Source organism: Pygoscelis adeliae, unplaced genomic scaffold (assembly GCF_000699105.1).
Source record: "Pygoscelis adeliae isolate BGI_AS28 unplaced genomic scaffold, ASM69910v1 Scaffold267, whole genome shotgun sequence".
Lineage (NCBI taxonomy): Eukaryota > Metazoa > Chordata > Aves > Sphenisciformes > Spheniscidae > Pygoscelis > Pygoscelis adeliae.
Window position 1 is genome coordinate 1,747,823 of NW_008825150.1, and position 19,367 is coordinate 1,767,189.

Consider the following 19,367-nt stretch of genomic DNA (forward strand, 5'->3'; position numbering starts at 1 on the left):
GGGGAGTCAGTGCTCAGGCATTTTGCATCTCAGGCAGCCTCTGAGGCTGTATCTGGGAGCCCGGTGGTGACTGGAGCGTGTCCCAGGACTTGAGGCCATCTCTGAAGGTGTGGGTGAGAGGTCTCCTCCTTCAGCTCGAAGGGTCACCCCTTGGGACAGTCCAGGGTAGTCAGGAGCTCGAGCGAGCACTAGGCACTCCAGGTAAGAGAGGGAAAGTTAAAGTGCTGCTGTGTTTGGCCATGCTCATGCCTCCTCAGAAGTTCCAGAGCGACGCCGTGAGCCTCCTGCTTAGAAGAGGTCGCATTTTCAGCACAGCTTCTGCCAGGGGGTGAGTTTCTCTGTGCCTGTCTGCAGCACAGCATCTGCCAGCAAGATGCACGGGTGCTTGCAGTGTTTTGCCACGGAGAGCTCGCCTCTGCCTGGGGCGAGGCTTGATGTCCTCCCTGGTTCCCTCCCTGCCACTAAAGCATGCTCACCATTACTCAAGCAATTGGATTTCTCCTCTTTTTTCTTAAAAAAAAGTCTTTAAAATTTATTCTTTAAAAATTTCTGATGAATAGCATTAATCCCTTAAGAGAGGAACACTCTAGATTGCTTAGTTGCAAACACCTTTTATTCATGAGCAGCATACGCCATACATTCACTGCCTCACTCCAGTCTCGGGCATTATTTCAGACAAGAAAGCACATCTTTAGCATCATAGGCTTTTCAACAATCAGAAAACACATATTGAAGTGGCAACACCTCTCAGAGGCAATAACCTACTGAAATATTACAAGCCTTTATAGTCGGGGGCATTTTAAAGCCTTAACTTGTAACCAACAGAACTTTGTTATTCAACGATTACTTTTATGTACACACTCGGAGCTGTCTGTACTTTTCCAAAGGATGAAGAAGTGCTATCCTTATGTTTTAGATGCTGTAGAACTTTTATCCTTCTCCCTACATGTATGGAATGAATCCTAAATGATAAACTCTGTCAGTCTGAGGGTTGCTTTTTCTCACAAACTGCTTGGTTTTTAACTTACAAGGCCCTTAACATAATTTTCCCTAGCACATCCAGTAACTCCCTTTGCCTTTGTTTGCTGGGAGTCCCAAGGAGAGGCATACATGAGTTTTCAGGTCGCTGCAAGCTTATAACCTGCCATTTCCCCTCTCAGGTCTATTTTTAAAAGCACAGGTGAAATAGAAAGCCTGGGGGTGTGCAAAAGTTGGTCTCTTCAATTAATTTAACACGTTTCTTTGTGAAGAAATGAAGCAACAGCACAGGAGAAAAGTCTGTAAAACCTGCTGCTTCAGCCTAACTTCCTGGGGTCGGCTACTAAGCATATTTAGCCATCAGAAGAATTAGTTCATTGTTGCTGGAATTTTAGCTTTGATTTCTCATTATAAGTTTTTTAAATGCTGAGGATTAACAGCGTTTGAGGGGCAGATCCAAAGACTTTGTCTGACTCCAGTGGGTTTTGGAGAGGGTTCTAGATACACCTGAGGTTAACAATAGGAAAGCCCACCTCTGCATCTTGATCCCTGGAAATGGAATTGACCTTCTCACAGCTCAATTAGGGATAAGTTTATATAAATATATCTTAATGTTCAACCCCAATCTCCTTTGCATGCCCTGGTTCAGTTGGCCTGTGAATAATACGGCCTCCTGTCAACCAAAGGAGACAAGATATTTGCTCAAATGTTCAGAGTCAGCAACCCAGCAGAGATGGCTCCAGCTTAGGCTTTAACTGGGGCAGACTGGAAAGCTTGGACCGGCTGCGCAGAGCTGAGCAAAGCTTTCTGCTTTTCACCTTTGATACTCGGCTGCCGTTACTCCAACTTCTACATTTAGCAGTACTTTCACAACCGTATGTTTTTTGAAGGCAGTGTTTCTCTTCCAGCTATCATTCTTCCATCAAGGGTAAACCAACCTCTAAGTGCAGTTTTCACTCTTTCTGGTGAAGGAACGCAAGAGAAGGACTCAGATGAGCACTGTGTTGATAAATACGCAATGCCTGGGGCAATACCAGCTCTTTTGGGCACCCATGGACTCAGGACTCCTGATCCTCACAGGCTGTGCAAAGCTGGAGAGCAAAGCCCCAGCTGAGCGTCCAAGCCTCCACCATTCCCCACCATAACAGGGCTCAGTCCCGCAAGGCTCAGTGAGTTGTCTCCCCTTGCCGATGGGTCCGGTCCCCTCTCCCCGCAGCTGCCCTGTGATGTGTGCTTCCATCGTTTGCTTTGTGCAGTTCCAGAGCTGGTCACATCCCAATGTGAGCCAAAAACTCTCTCAGCCAAAAAAATGGAGGGCTTTTTGCCATGCCTCCAGGACGGGCAGGGGGGAGGGTGTGCTTTGGTAGCCATGAGCCGTCAGGATCAGCTCAGCTGCTCCCAAAACCGCACCTTAAATATGTGCAGCCCCTACTGTTTCCTTTAGACGGATGTTCCTTGCATTTGGCCAGTGGCACAGCTTGTGCTCTTCTAGCCAGTGTCTATGGATGGAAATGCTGTTTAGGAAATGCTGTTTAAGAAATACTATTTAAAATTAATTACCCTTTTAGTCTTGCAAAGGAGGGAATCTCTAGTCAGGCTTGGGGTATCTTAAGGAGTTGTGGAGATGCTTATGCTGTAGCTATACATACAACATTGCTAAACAGAGAACACCAAAGTTATTAAACCTGCCCTTTTCATGAGCTTTAAATTCATTGGCAACACTTTTCTTTAAATCACACTCTAATCTTTCAGAGAACAGAGCCTCTGCTTAGAGGTGCTGTTCCAAGGAGAACCAGCCACCATACGAGGTGTCCTCTTGATTTATAGCTGCAGCAGCATGAATTTCATATAACACGATAATATCCTATAAAGTCTCAGAGCTCTACACTGAGTCCTGCACAGATAACTGGTTGAGCAGTATGCGAAGTCAGGATGTGATAATAACGTCTTTCCTTCGGCATGAAACGATGCTATTTGGGATGCCATGCTTCTTGGATGTGGGAGCAGTAATCCTATTATCAGTCATCAACAATAAATGGCAGCGCTGTAGATACCCATTTGCTAGAGGTGATACGGAGAAGCTATTAAGAAGCAGCCTAGCCAGCATGCTGAGGTTTCACCTGCTATTTCTTTGCAGATTTTATCAGCAGATATCTGCCCATCTGCAGATATTTTTTTAATCACTGTAAATAAGAGGACATTTACTTCACAGTGACTTGGTTATTATTTCAAGCCACCAGTTGTACTTCAGCATTGATTTGGGGGATCCCCTTCCAGGTCTCGGGGCTGTCTCCTGGATGGTCCTGGGCCGTGGCGTTCTCCTCCCAGAGACCCTCCAGGTGCAGAAGAGCAGGACAGCTTGTGTATACATTAATGACTGCACCTATGGGGATGGGCAACAAAGAATAACAGCAAAACCTGCCATAAATTACCTGCGAGATCTCAGGAAAGGTAGACAAGTAACACCCGACTGACAGTGCCAAGCAAACAGATGAGTTTTCATCATCTTCACACCTAGCCCATCTTTTCCAGCTATGGCATACTTTCTGATTACATTATTTTATTTTACAGCTAGTATGAAATATTTAGGGCTTTAAATTTTCATAGTCATAAGACACGTCACTGTGCAGTACATCTCACAATTCAAATAGAAGAGCTGTATAATTACATACTTCCACAACATTTTATTAGTGGGGGAAACGTAATTTTATTCTGGCACATTGTTGGAAATTATTTCTGTAATGAAATCATGGGAAGAATTTCTTTAATTAAGTAGAACTGTAATGAATGAATGAATGGAGTTATCCCTTTTTAGACTTCATGTGCTGGGATTGCAGCTGTGCTTAGACTGGTCATTCGCCTTCCTGGGCTCCGAGCATGGGTTAATCCAGTACAGCAAAGCAGACTGAGAGGGAAAATGTTGATGCTGCTGCTCACTGTTCTGCCCATCCATACATACCTTAGATTTATTCATACCCACTCGCTTTGGTCCTTTATTAGCAACCTAAAGGAACTGTCGCTGACTGCTGAGATATGGCTGTACATCACCCTTATGGCATTTCTTAACGAGCTACAGGACTCAACTGTCCGTAGTCCACGACACAGGTAAGCACTTCATAGGCACAGACTTGCCCTGGTAAGTAAGATGATTACCAAAGCATCCCATCTATTTTTTTTCTTGGTGATGAGTTATTACACTGCAAGCGTGAGCTTCTCCCATGACAGATGGGCTGGTGCACCTCTGCAGGGGGGTCCCTTCCCATCATCCAATCTGCACCTCTGATGCTGGGTGCTTTTGACCCCTGTTTGCAGTCAGAGGTTTACCTGAATTCACCCGGATTCACTTCTCCTCCTGTACTTCCCTTTCTTCCCTAACTTCCAGCACCTAACTCTGGTCATGGACGATGTTTTGGGGATCAGAGCCTAAGAGAAGTGCTAGCGCCCAGCCTGTAGGTGCCCACCTCTTTCACTGGGCACTTCAGCACCTTTCTCACACAGGAAGGGATGTGGCAAAGGAAGGTGGACAGTGTTTGGCCAATATGAAGCCTACCTTGGAGAAGACCACAGAGGGAAGATGCTTAGACAGTCTTCCCATGACCAAAGGGAGATGGAAACAATATTTTGAGAGAGAGAGAGGTCCTGCTGCATTCTTACAATGCACATTTTTATCCTTTTACACATCCACTTTTTCCCTGGCCACAGTCACCTTTTCTACTAGTCAGTAGCACTGATGTGAGTGAATTGCTTTCTCCTTTGGGAGATGAACGTTTCACACTCCTCTTGGCTGGGAATCAGAGGAGGTCCCACAGCTCCTCACACAGCACCCCATGCCGGCACCTTTTCTACAGGTTAGTTTACTTTGCTAAACCTTGCACTGGACACCTTATATGTTGACACAATGAATTCCTATGGAGAATGGCTTTTCACAATGACATTTTTTAAAAATCAGCTGTTGCCAATCGTTTAAAAAGACACATGGGATCAAAGTTCTGTTTACCCTGGGTTTAATAATTTCCTTAGTGATGCAAAGCTGAGCCCAGTGACACAATAAACCTTCCTGTCCAGTTTGACATCCTGTATGTTGAGATGATGTTGACTCATGACTTCAGTCACTGTTTGCAAATATTGGCCTGGGAGGTCGTTATAGATCAAAATAAATGATGTTATCAGGAAAGCGAAGATGGAGGAATCCTACAAAACTGACCCTAACGTAATGAAAATATCCTCTAAATTAAACAGGCGGTGGAGCTAAGCATGTTCTTCAGGCTTTTGCTCCTTTGTGATCTATCGAGGGAAGGATTTACATTTTTCTGAGCCTAAGGATTCATTATGGTACAGTTTTTTACATGCAACCTACAGAGCACTAACAAGAGGTGAAACCAGGGTCACTATTTAACTCACGGATCAATAAATCTTTTCCATCCTTGAACTGTAATGTCAAATGCCATTGCCTAAAAATTCCTCACCCGATACACCAATGTATATCCATTATAGGTATACTCTCCTCTCAGGGTGCAAATAGCATGCACGTAGCCTCAGCTACACTTCACAGCTGATGTGCAAGTTATTTTACTTGCAGGTAAAAGCATACTCTAATTTCAACGTCTATAAATAAGTAAATACGTTCTGATTCATTTTAAACAACCATAAGTTTCACATCGCCAATGCAGTAATTATTCTCCAACTCTTCCATTTCTTAATCAAAATAAAATCTTTGCCTAAACTCCTTATTCACAGTGACAACACAACGTTAACATCTTTGTAATTCAGGTAAGCGAGATCTTCTGTAAGAAATTCAGGGGGAAAATATGCAACCTGACAGAACAGCATGAAGCTCCCATATGAGAATCCTAGGAGGAAGTGTCTACATATTTCAGAGTAAAATCAAAGGAAGCCATTAAAAAGGAGCACGTTGTCTAAAATGTGTTGAAATGAGACATGTATTTATTCTCTCCCTGAGGTAAAAACCTGTACAACTTTGGGTTTACAACCCATAAATTATCAAGTCATTTCTCACTTGTGGAATAAATAGCATCCGAGAGCGTCTGCATCCACACATCAGCTGAAGCTGGAGAGAGCTAAATTTACAAAACATTGAATCAGGAGGTACGTGAGACTTGGTAAACAGCATTCCAACAAGGAATATTACAGCTAATCAGCAGGTTTTCAACTTCTCAAGAAGTTTCTGCTGGAGTTCGTGGGGTGCCCCTCTGGGGAGCTTCGTGGAAGAGCGAGCACAGCCCGAGGAGGTAGATGGGTGTAGAGGATGGAGGAGCCAAGCAGGCTGCTGAGACCCAGCCTGGGCAGCAGCTCTTGGTTCTACCACACTTAATGGTGGTGTTCTGTGGCCGCCAAGCGAAGACGGGAGGGTGATGGATGGTCGAGGTTATCTGAATTCCTGGCTGAGCTGTGCCTTTCCTCTCCGCTCCCCTCCCATCCTGGAGGCTGCTCTGCGTGCATGTAGGTCAATATTCAGAAAAGATCAGCAGAACCAGAGTTCTCCTGCCCGCTCCACAGTTCAGCGCTGGGGTGGATGCCCGGCTCCTGTGGAGTCCCAGGCTTAAAAGCTTTGACAAGAAAAGCACAAACTGAAGGGTTTCAACACAGGGTGTCTGGGAGCCTCAGCCCACATCCCTTCCGGTTATTACCCGCTCATAAGACCTTTTGGATACATTGCTTTTTGAGCAAAGATTTCTGCGTCCCTGCCACCCATCCTGCAGAGCACGGAGGAAAGGGCTTGCACATGCCATGGTGCTGGGGTCCATATTCAAATGGCAGGGCAGGTCTGAGAGCCAGAGGTGGTGAGAGCACCTCACGGGGGGCTTCTGGCTCCTGCAGAAACTTGGCCCAGCCTTGCGGTGGTCCACAGTGATGCTTCGCCCTGGAGCAGGACTGGGATGTGGCCGGGATAGACCCTGGGCCTGGGAGCTCTCTGACCCCACAGCGAGTCACGACTGGAGCATCAGGTACGGATCTGCCCTGAACTTCAGAGCTTGTCGGCAATTACCTGCTGCCTTCTTGATTAATGAACTCCTGGTCTCATTGCATATTTTTAAGAGCAGGTGTCCAGAGGCTGGACCACACGGTGTGTCTTCCCAGTGCCAAAGATGCACCCACGCTGGCAGGCTCTGGAGGAACCACAAGTGGTTTTGCCCTTGGAGGATTAAGCCGGACCTTGTCCCGTGGCATTCGCAGGGTCAGTGCTGGGCCTCCGAGGAGGCATGAACTGGTCCAAGAGCATCAGCCCTAAAGGGAAACATGAGCAAACATGGGCAAACAAATTGCAGGGGGAAAAAGAAACCGGCAAAGATGAACGTGGCAGGTGAAATGTAACCAAGTGTGTTAACACAGGGTCAGACAAAGACTCAAAAAATCTTGTACTCAGAATATTAAAATTGTGCTCCTGGTGTGTACCTACCTGCACCTCTTTTCTAAACATTATTTCTGCTACATTTGCCTTGAATTAAGAAAGAGGCTTTTCATCTTCGAAGCAGTCAGACCTGCAATTACACCAACCCAAGTTTTGCATGAAGTAATATTTTTTCCTGCCTTAAACACATTTTGTGCTCAAAATGAACTTGTTAAATAGTCTGTCATCTCGTGATTCCTTCTCTAAAGATGCAGACAACACCTGAATAGTTAATGAGCTGCAGTGCAGTTTAATCAGAGTGGGAAAAACACTATTTCAAACAAAGAACAAAGTCATCCCCTCCAGTTTCTCCCGCAGCCTGCAGCTTACCACACCGGTCAGTGGGTCACCAGGTGGTGTCCTTTGAGCACGCCCTGAGCCAACCTGCCCGAGCCCCAAAGGCTGCACACACATTTTTGGGGGCTGATGCTCCCCATCACCTTGCTTCACAAGGAGATATTTAGGCCAATGTGAAGTGGGAAGGTAAAGACAGTGTGCTGCCGCAAGTCATGGCCCAACAAGCCCGGTCTCGTTCGAGGTGCGCAGTTTCAGTGTTTCAGCGTTTCAGCCTACACAGGCGCTGACAAGGGCTGGATGCCTTACCCCGTAAATAATTTTGTTAGGACATGGACGTACCAGTGTTCAAGAGCATTGATGTGTCTCCAGTCGTAGTCCTGAGTCCAGAGTCCAGAAATTTTGCTCACAGCAGTCATCACCCGCAGCAGCAAATAGCTTTGGAGCCGCACATGGGAGTGCATGGTGCAGAGCTGTGCCAAATGTAATATTATTAAAATAGCTTTTGTTCCAATACATTGAGCATATAGAAGGAAAAATATTATCTATTGGCTGGGTTGTAAGTTACCCTTTGTATAAAATATGAATAACATTTCTTACCTGCGTTTGCAAAATGCTTTGTCCCTGTGTACAGAGTCTATACACAGCCACAGCATTGCCGTTATTTATTACTTTCCTTAAGCACCTGGAGTTACGAAAATGTACTTTTACTTTGATTCTTCACAGACCCAGTAGCCTGCAGGAAGAATACAATTAATCACTGGTTTCATTATGTGTGTTACTGTAACGGAGGGCAGGAATGAGATACAGCACCCCTCTGCCACCTGGGAGCATCCTCTACCCAGCAGCGTGAAGGCGGCCAGGTAACGCCCTCTCAGTGGGTAAAGTGCATGAAAACATGCAGAAATAAAGCGGTGGTTGTGGCTGGGAAGTAGTCGTTAAGGGAATTTAACTCAGCTGACTGTGGTGAGTAGATGCCATCAATAGTTCCTGGTACTGGCCAGTGAGTTATTGCATATGTGGTTTCCAAAATTCAGCTCCCTTAACACATTGCTATATTAAATCTGTTGTTGCTTTCGTTGTTTTATCCCCAAAGACTATGAGGAAGGTGAATTGCTGACTTTCCACAGTTTGCTCCAGCTGCAAATGGAGCTTCAGCTCCTCAGGGCTTCAGCTCATGGGCAGTGAAGCAAACAGCGACAGCAGTTGAAGATGGAGCTGTCTCCCACCTGCCTGCCAGAGGTTACCGCCGCTCTAATGGTGTCAGCAACAGAAAATATCTGTCCGAGTCAGCTCAAGTTGAAGCATAAGGGTGGAGCAGCAAAGATGTAGGTGCTGAATCAGCTCTGTTTTGGAGCTCGGAGGGATGTTAGCAGCAGCACGGGGATGGGGCAGGGGGGGAGCCACTGGAGCTGCTCCTGCGGGATGGTGCTTAAAAGCTGCTCTGCCAAAGCCCGCGGGCACTTTTTGCGCTTCTTGCCCCAAGATTACGTTTTGTTGGCCAATAATCTTCAAAAGAGGGAGAAATTGAATATTGTAACCTCACTATTACCCACATGAAAGGTTAACCCTTTCAGAGCCTGATGTTAATTTAAACAGTGATGGGGCTTGGCTTAATAAACACAAACTAATACTGAATCAAACAGAGGCATCTTGCTTAAAAGCTGCTATTATGCTCAAAAGAATTCAAATGGCAAAAAGTGCAGGAGCAAACTGCAGTCCTTGTGGTTCAGTCCTTGCTGCATGTATTGAAAATCAGGAATCATATACTTGAAAGTCTGCATTTTGTGTGTGTGGGGGGAAGAAAATATAATAGACAATAGGGTGCCATGGGACAGAATAACACAGCCGGGCAGGGTCCCCATGACTCATGCCCAGAAGATCTTTCCTCAGGAGTAGGAGTCATAATAATCCACAACAAACTATTGTAGCCCGCTGAATGTCGCAAGTGTCTCTGAAGCCACATTAACTTCCCGCAGCAATGATTTTTCTAAATACGTGACATGGCATGTTATTTTGCTTTGTGCCAACCACATTTAAAGGCACTACCTTGACTTCCCTTTCAGAGGTTCATTTGAACTGCTCGTTTTTCTTTCTCTCTCCTCTGGCCCCCTCCCCAGGACTTGGTGACACTCTCTTCACTTCCAGGAGAAATGACAGCAGCATTCTGCTGCTTGGAACAATGTTCTGGTTTATCTCCAGGAGACAACAGTAGGTGGTTTACTTTTTGGCATTTCTGTCTCTTTTTGTTACTTTTCTAGGCCATTTGCCAAAGAAAAAAAAAAGAAAAAAAAGAATACCACGCTTTGCATTTCTATATCTTCTTCCATTCAAGGCTCCTAGAAGATTTGACAAACACCCTTTGATTTTGAGCCAAGCTGCTGGTGGGTGGATGCAGCCATGCCGCCCCTACTGAGCAAATACTCCCCAGCCTGCTCCCTGGGTCGCTGGGAGATGGGACATGGGTGTTCAGCTGCCGGAGAGCAGCAGATGTGCTGCCATGGCAGGGCAAAGGCAAAGGCAGCTACAGGCTGAGCTGCCTTTCCACCTCCTGCAGACCAGAGCTGCCGTCATCTCACACTTGATCACGGTAGTGGTGGTACCTCTGCAGTACCTTCTCCTTCAATAAAAAGCCTGTTGGGAGTCACCAGGTTGGGTGACCATTGCTCTCTCACCCAGGCCCTGGGTGTTGGCAAAAAGCCATGGCTGGCCGTTCGGCGAGGAGGACGGCAAGGTGGACGGGCAGAGCCGGTCCCGGAGCGGAGCCCACCAGCAGCCCCGGGGCAGGGCTGCCCTTGCAGCCGCACCTGCAGCGGTGTGGGAGCAGTGCCCGTGCCTGGAAACCCAGGATTCCCAGCTCTGTGGTGAGGAACTAAGTCTGTGTGTACAGCTAACGAAGATAACTCTTATCTTATTGGAAGGAGGAGCAAGGGGAAGGCCAAGAAACTAGCCAGATAGTGTTGCTAGCAGCAGTGCCCTGAGCCCCTTGCAACAGCTGATAAAGCTGTGTTGTGACCATGGAGCAGCAGAGACAACGATCCCAACCCTGCCTGAGAGCAGGAGGTGGAGGATATTTAAGTTACTAAGCTGTGAACTCCGGTATCCCCAGGTCACTTTGGAGACATCACCCGCCTCTTCCCTGGGGACAGGAGCTGGTGGCATGTGCAAGATCTTGTGGCACATGCCCTTCCAGGAAGGGTTTTGGAAAGTAAAAAGTCCAAACCCCAGAGAATTTCTTCCAAATAGCTGGAAGTGTTCCAGGGAGAAGATCATGGTACGTCAGCCACCGTGACCAGGGCCAGGGGCAGGACAAGGGCTTTCCTCCAGTGGCTCAGGCTCCCTCTTCCTAAGGGGCAGGAAGGATGGGGTTTGAAGCACTTACATTAGGTGGGCAAACCAAATTTGGGAGCAACTCCTTTGCTCGCCTCACCTGGGGACACATTTGGGGTCTTCCTCCCATGGCCCTGCAGACCCAGAGGGCAGTGGGAGACCTCCCAGGGCAGCAGGCACCCAGCAGCATTGTGGGTCTCTAAGGGATTGGAACAGAGGGGCCGCCCCTTGCCTCCAGTCACGGTGGGCATACGCTGGGGTCTGCCAGCCAACCGTGTGTCTTCTGCCATGTCTTTTGGGGAAAAGCAATGGGTATGGACGTTCAGAGGCATTGCTTTGCCAGATACTCCCTTGCCAATGGTCCAGGTGCTGCAGGGATGCACAGACATCGAGGATGGTCATGTATTTTTATTGTAGAAGGAGCTACCATGGAAAAGGCAATCCAGGGCTGGCACATTGACTGGCAGAAGTTCCTATGTGGTATGTGAAGCTAAGCAATGGGGCTGAACTGGAGCTATTGAGGTCCCCTGTGCAGGGCTGGGTCATCCTGGCAGGCTTCAGACGAACTTTGAGAAAACAGAAGAAATTAAAAGATGAGCAGAGATTTACAGGTACACCCTGGGATTTGTTCAGATTCTATAAACACCCATCAGAAATCTTTAAACCTGTTACAAGTCAACACATGATGACCCAGGAGCATATTTTAAGATGCCAGTTTCACAGGTTCATCCCCTCCCCTCTGTGGCAGCTTTCCAAAAGCCTGTTCAGTTTTATGAGCGTGGCGTCTTTTCACACCGTTGTGCATCGTGTCATACAAGAAACAGGAGGACCCGTGTCTGTCGGGGATGCCGCTCTTTAGGGAGTCCTTCTTGAGGGGTTACTACCCATGGAGGGCTCACTAGCCCCCTCACTGGGACTTGCAGAAGTCAATCTGCTCAGCTTATTGAAGAGATGGATAAGAGGAGACTTATTCATAGCTGATGTGCCTTCATGGGGAGATACCTCTGCTGTGACTCAGCTCTGATATCTAGCGCTGGTGGAGCAAAGTTCAAAATGGGGAAGGGAAAGACAATTGTATTGAAAATGAAAATATTTTATATGGGTCAAATAGTTAAAAAAGCACCCTTACATCATCCTGAAGAGAGAGCAATAGAGTTTCTGGCACTGGAAATCTTTAAGACCTTATAAAATGAAGTTGTAGCCTGGCCAGAAAGCCCTGAACTGGAGCGAAGCTTCCCTGGTGGAGCCCTATGGTCCACCTTACCGGCAGTGGGATGATGTCAGGAGCACCTTTCCACTTAAAAGCTGGTGAAGCGGACTCCTTGTTTTACTAAAAGCACTTAATATCATTAGTGTAAAGGAAGCTTGGTAGCACTTCAATCAGTATCTAACCTAGTACAGTCACACCCTGAGCCTGCTGCCCATCCTGGGCTGGCTGATGCGGTCTCATGTTAAAATTGATGACACTGAGACACAGAAGGACAGATTTCCCTAAGAGAAGCCAGGGGCAGAGATGGAGGCCGATCAGTTTTCTCCCAATAACCAGATCACTCCTTAGCAGTATAACCATGATTCCTCTAAGGAATAAAAATGCTGTGGTCTCATTTATACTTTATATTATACAAGAGATTCTCATTGACAACCACTGTAAGCAATTTCTCAGTGACCTTCTTAAAGGGAGCTGGGAGGAATATTTGACTCATAAGTCATGAATTTTAGACTTCTGGTGGAGGATTTGGAATAATGAAAAATATCTGCTTATTCTATAATATTCTGGCTTATCCTAATGCTTTGCTTTACTGCTAATACAAATTAAGATTTTTTTTAAATTAACCTATGAGTCTGATTTTCCAAGCAGTCTTATTTTGGTTGAAAAAGTCATTTTGTGGGTCAAAACTGGAGTTGGAGGTACCATTCCTAACTTCCTTACTGCTTTCACATGGTCACTGTACGCTGGCCCCATGTTTTATGGTCCTGACATATTTCTCAGATAGGGCTTGCTCTGAAAAACAATTAATTTGACAATTTACAAGCAGATGAAATTAAATTAAAGTAGTGTGACTGTGTGGCTCTGGGGATGCAAGGCTCTGATGAGATATTTTCAATAGTGCTGGGAAGAAGTAAGAAGTTACCACCAGTTTGTTTTCTGTTCCCATTTATTCATCACTGTGTCAGCCTTTTCACATCACCTGTATCATTACACCCATGTATCGTTACCTTCAGGCTCGGGCCCACATGTGTCCGGCTTTAAGAGTCCCTGAAGCTGTGACAGAGGCAGTTTTTTGCCCGGTGTGCACCTCCACGGGTCGAGCTTGTTGCTGGTGGTGCCCGGCTGCCCCTTGCACATGCCAAGCCACTTGCAGACTGCTGGGCCCCGTGAGGGCACACACGTGTGGTCCCTTCGCACTCTGTAACCATCCCGCAGGGCTCTGCAAAACACCCTTACCCTCATCCCCTGTGTCCCTCTCGCTTGGTGCCCAGCCAGTCTCAGCAGCCAGGCCGCCATGGGGAGCCTGCTCGTGTCAAAAGCCAGAGCCAGGCTCCCACTCCCACTTCAAAAGATGCTCTTTAACCCCTCCTGGGGGTTAAAAAAAAAAGAATAAAGAAAAAAAAAAAAAGAAGAAAATAGAAAAGGAAAAAAAAATGAAATTGAGTTCAGTGCATAAATGCAGTGACTCAGTCAGTGAGGGCAGCCAACACATTAACCCCTATGTCAATGGGCTGAAAAACGAATCTGAGCATTCAGTGGCCCGGTGACCAGGTCTCACATAAGTTATAAGCTTTGACACCCTCGTGTATGTCCCGCGCTGGGCTGCGGGTCAGGGAGCGTGGGGGCAGTGGGATGGATCCTGCAGCCTGCTCGCTGTCTGGGGATGCCCTCCTCCCGCACGCCCCAGCCCGTCAGTGGGGCTCTCAGCTTATCCTCACAGTTTGCATAAATTTGTGGGTATTTTAAATAGCTTTGATGCAACTACCATTCAGTTTTTGCTTGGATCGTATTTGCACCCACAGCTAGAAAGTTTTTGTGGTAGACAGTAGGCAAACAAAATATACGCTTGCAAAATGCTTGCAGCCCCACGGGCTGCAGTTGTGTGCCTTAGATAAAAGTGTTGAGTCTTGGATCTCCATGCACAGGTCCACTGGCATTTAATCACACAAATTGTATATTTTAGATACGTTTTAAATGCAGAGATGATAAGAGAAAGCCCTCAAAACCTGCAGTAAAATGTATTTCCAGGTCTCTGCAAGTTTAGCAATCGTTAAATAAAAAAGAAGGAATACCTTTTCCTGGTCTCTGAAAGTTTAGTGATCATTAAATAAACCAGAAGGAATATCCTTTATAGACTTCCTCAGGATTTACATCCCACTTTCCTTCACAAAGTAAACTGTTAAAACTGTCCCGGCCTGTTAGCCCTGTGTACCTTGGGTCCTTAGGGTGATTCAAGCTAGAATAGCTAAATGGAGAGATAAATTAGGTTGTAAAATGGACCAAGCATTTCTTTTGTGACCACTGACATTTAAAAAATTCTTCAGATAAAGGCTACCCATGATAAATATTTGCAAGTTAATGAAAGCCTTGGAAACTTGAGTATGCAGATGTAACATGGGTAAATACCCGCATTTCTTCATGGAAATCCAGAGCAGCGAATGGATAATAGGAAACAATAGTCATGGGCATGAACACTTGCTGCTGGAGATGCCTCTTTATATAAGACATGTTTATTTAAAGTATGTTGAAAATCAGATTTGCAAAACAAGATTGAACATTAGAATTGTAAATAACCAGAGTCAAGTGGAATTTCCTTAAATATGCTTAGGTACGCTCCTCACGTGGCGCTAATAGGGCACAGCAGCACAGGGGATTGGACACAGAAAAAAGTATATACTTATGCCTCTGTTGCATCCAAAATCATACATTAAAGGAAAGCTTATCCAAATTAGGAACATATAAATGCAGGAACCATAATGATTGTTGTGTATTTGTCTTCAGCAATTTTTATTTTTATGCATAATAGATATTCAGAATAATGTTAAGCTCAAAGTCCCTCCCACTACCTTCTTTTCTAAGCATGAGCATAGTTTATTTGCTGTAGGAGATGTAAATCTTTAAAGCAATTTCATAAAAATAAAATATATAAGGTATCGAAGCATAAAAACTTACTACCCTTTGAAAGTATTCACCTTTAAATTCTGTTATTAAGCCAGACAATAGAAAGTTGTTAATACTTGTTCCCTGGTTTGGAGGGTGTTTTTAATCTTATATCCTTTTTTAATGGCTACGAGATCAATAGTAAATCTAAGGGCTTAGGCTCACCTATTTGATAGCATCAACAGTGTTTGTAAACAAATGCTTTTCTGAAAAAGAAAAGCCTTTTAATATTCTCTTTTATATTCATACCTCATTAAAGTTAATAAGCAATAAAGAAATACAAGTTTAAACCCATTTGAATGAAATGCAATACAAGAGAGAGAAAAATGTGTACAGTTAAATACTCTATTTTCAGATGAAATAATGAGATGTCAGTTTACAGAAGATGCATATTGTACCAGCCCACTGGAAAATGGAGCAGCCAAACAGCTGCTATTGTTCCTACCCTAGAAAAATTAAAATCTCGTAATAACATAGGCATGGAAGTTGCCTATAATTTCACATTTAGGCCTTTGTTTAGAAATTACTTGGGCTCTACTTAAGAGCAAAGTTCATGTAACTGGCAAGGCAAGACTGCATTATTATCCGACTGTGACAAGTCCTGTGCACAAAAAAGGGATTCATCCCAAAGGGTTATTTGGCATGGCCAAGGCAGCTCCGGAGTGCCAGGCCTCTCTGGTAAGTCCCTGCATAAATAGGAGAAGAAAACAAGGAGGCTTCATGAACAGAAGACTTTGTTTTGGAAGAAGAGGCCAGATCGATTAGCTACTAATTGCTTCTGACTTTCCTGTCCAGCATTCACAAGGCACATGCTTCAACTTTGCTGAAGCCAAACTTTACTGACACTGAAGCTGCAACTTGACTGATAGCCCCAGGAGACATGGGGTTCATCTCACTTTAGCATGGTCAAGCCCATCCTCCCCATTTATTTCCCCGATTGGGATTATGAAGAGACGCCGTACACCTTGGGATGACTGAGGAAGGGCCTTCCAGCCTGCAGTTGTGCTTCGATGGTGTTGATGGCCCACCTGTTGAGGTGGGCAGAAGAGGTCCACCTCAACAATTTGTATTTTTTCTAGTCTACGTCTGGGACAAGAACAGATGGGATGGGATGGGACACTAGCCCCGAATAGCTCAGTCTGGTTGTGTGCTGAGGTTTCAGTGTGAGTATTTGCTGAATACCTTGCGTTCCCCACCTCCATAAGACCAGCTGTAAAACTCATCCTTTATGTCTCAGGACGACAAGAACATGCCTGAGCTACAGTGCCTGAGGGGGCCAGGGGTAACACCACCAGCAGTAACGTGGCAATGCTTCTTCAAAGGTGAAGTGATCATGGGCAATTCGTCCCTTGTGTCAGCTGCAAAGGTTGTTTCTTCTGCACATCCGCCACATCATTCTCCTCTACCCATCGGTAAGTCTTTCTCTAGCAAAACCTTCCAAGCAGCAAAAAGAGCAGGTCTGCTTTCTGTGTCTGTCTGATGGTCAAGAGGAAACACATACAGAGAAAACGCTGCATGCTTGCATGGATGAGTAGAAAATAAACACACTTGGTGGAAAGATCTCACTTTGGAAAGTCCACTTTATAGTCTTTATTAGCATAAGAAAGTCAAAAGTGCTGTAACTTGCTGTCCTGTTTTCAGATGTTACATGCTATACCACAATAAATGGTACTTGCAACCTAGTGCTCCATAGCTCTCTTATTTGCAGCTGATTATGTAGAAAGTCTAGGCAGTTTCCTTATTTTTTGTCATAGAAAGTTGTTAAAAGCTGGGACAAGACATGCATCAGGACTCTTCACATGGTGACAGTGACAAGAGTATTTTTCTACGTTCTTCCATGAAAGCCTTTACCCAGACCCAAGGAGCTCAGACAAAACTCCTTATTGCTTGGTGTTACTTAATGGTTCCCCAGCCTACCCTGACCCTTGCAAAATTATCTGCTGTGGCCACATTAATGAAGCAGCTACTTGCCTGTTAATGTGCTTTTCAATGCTGCTTTTGGGGTGCGAGCTCTCTCCCTGAATGAAGTGAGCAGCTCCACTGCCTGAATAATCACTTCCATAAATTAATATGGACTGCAGCCACGTCCATCTGTGCTGTGATTTCTCCCCACCACCCATGCTTGGAAGGGGTCTGTACCTCCTAAGTAATTATTTACATTCCACCTATTGCATTCCCCATTGCAGACAACAGTCTTTACTAATTTCTCATCTCGATTTACTCCCTGTTGTTTTCTGTGTTAAAAAAATACTGCACAAGGGGTGAAAGCCTGTGGTAACCTCCGTCCTGCAGCATTAGGTGCTTTCTGCCTTTAGCAGGGAATAGTTGTAACTTACATGAGGAATCTTGGATCAGAGTAGTGTGAAAATAGAGATTATTATGATTTTTACAAGCTTTTATTTTGATACAGACGGGTTGGTCTTAGTCAATTTTCTTAAATAAGCTAGTTTATTGTTACTAATAATAATATCTTAGCCTTGCTCTCAATGGGAGAAGGATGAATGAGAAATTCTAGCCAAAGACATTGCATAAACCCTTCATCCTCAAAAACCAGGTACTGTATTCATCCAGAGCAGCAAGGGGTTAGGAAGCCAATGCAAAAACCCACCCAGGGACCGGCATGTGTCATAACAAAATCTTTCAGACCAGGTGAGGTTTGGGGTAAGTTATGGGTAAATCGTGCTTGTATGAGTGAGATTGTGCTGGAACTGGGACCAAGAAGAAATTTTCCTTTAGGCAAAGACTGGCAGGGACTGGAAGCTTCTTTTTCTTCCTTCCCTCTGGTGCATGGGGCTTGGTCACAGCCTTGGCTCCCTGCAAATGTACTCAGCAAATGTCTCCCTGCTATTGTAGGGACATGCAAAATTGTGGGTTTTGTGGGTTTTGCAATACCCTGGGTCCCCCTGTTCTGCTGACGGGCACCATTAGCATTGCTCTTCTATGCAAAGATGGGCCTGAAATGTGCAGGAGAGTTTTGGGAAGCATTTTTTGACCTAGATGGGTAGGGTCTGAGAAGGCAGGTATCTTGTCTGGACTAGATGTCCATTACACTATTTCTGGTGGGTGCAGGAAACCGGGTTTGAGGTCCCAAATGGTCCCTTTGAGTCCTGTGTCCTTGAATATCAGCGGTCTGAGGTCTCTGCTGGATTCCCCACCAACAGAGCCTGGATGAAATGGCGGCCATGACCGTGGGACTTCCCCGTCTTGCCCTATGAAGAAGAGGTTAGAGGTCTTGTGAAAGAGTAAGAAACAAAGGAGAAAGGAGAGAGAGAGGCATAAGACAGGCATAAGATAAAGAAATGAAGGAAGGAGGTAATTAAGGAGAGGCACAAGGCTTCCAAGTGGAGATGTTAACTTTTTTGCTTTCCTTTACTGAATGTCCCCTCATTGGTAAGTGACACACACAGCATGTAGAGGAAAGGGGTGGGCTGGCTGCACTAACAGTCCTGGCTGCTCTGGATACTAAGCAGCTGGAAACAAAGAAAATTGCCTAAAATTCATCAGCATGGGCCCTATCCAAATCCCAGCGACTTCAGGGAGCACTAGCCTGAGCCCTGAAATCTGCTGGCAGATTAGCTACCCCCACGCTCCCAAGCTTATTTAGGGAATTATCTTTTGGAATAAAAAAAATAAAAAAACATTGCTGGCAACCGGTATGGCACGCCCGGGCAGAGGCAGCCGGCATCCCCTCCTCCCACAGTGGTGGAAGCCCATCGCCTCCTTCCCCTGCCACCTTCTTTTTTCTAAAATAAGAGAGTTGGCTATGTCTGGCAGCCCCCCCAAACCGACTGGCTGACTTTCCATGGATGCTGGGCAGAGGGGGCATAAGCCTAGGTGTGTTTGCTCAGCCAAAGCCCCTCTGGCATGGCCTGGTCTCACTGGCGAGCTCTCGGTGGAGGGAAGCGGGAGCAGACGAGGGAGAACACGTCCCATTGGCAGCGGTTTTGCCAGCGAGCCTTCGCAGCCTTTGCCTGCATGAGATTTTGGCATGAGGAAATGATATTACTAGTCTGTCACTTTTACAAGCATTGAAATTTATGGAGGAGGCACAGATGTTAAAAAAACCCACCAAAACAAACAAATACCCAAAGCTGAAAAATAAATAACCCAGCTAAAAAGGAAGCCTCAGAGCCAGATTGACTCCTCAGCGGCGCCGCTGTGGAGCTCAGTTTCCACGGCAGTGGCCCAGGACGCCCGCCAGCTGGA

At 45.7% G+C, this 19,367-nt stretch overlaps 1 protein-coding gene across 1 annotated transcript in view; it reads left to right on the top strand.

Moving 5' to 3' along the window:
* The first annotated feature begins 15,803 nt into the window (after positions 1–15,803).
* Positions 15,804–19,367, top strand: part of RELN (reelin) — a 305,627-nt gene continuing 302,063 nt past the window's right edge. The window contains exons 1-2 of the mRNA XM_009328375.1: positions 15,804–15,839; positions 16,399–16,573. Of these exons, the coding sequence (XP_009326650.1) occupies positions 15,804–15,839; positions 16,399–16,573 (211 nt within the window). The remainder of the gene's footprint in view (positions 15,840–16,398; positions 16,574–19,367) is intronic.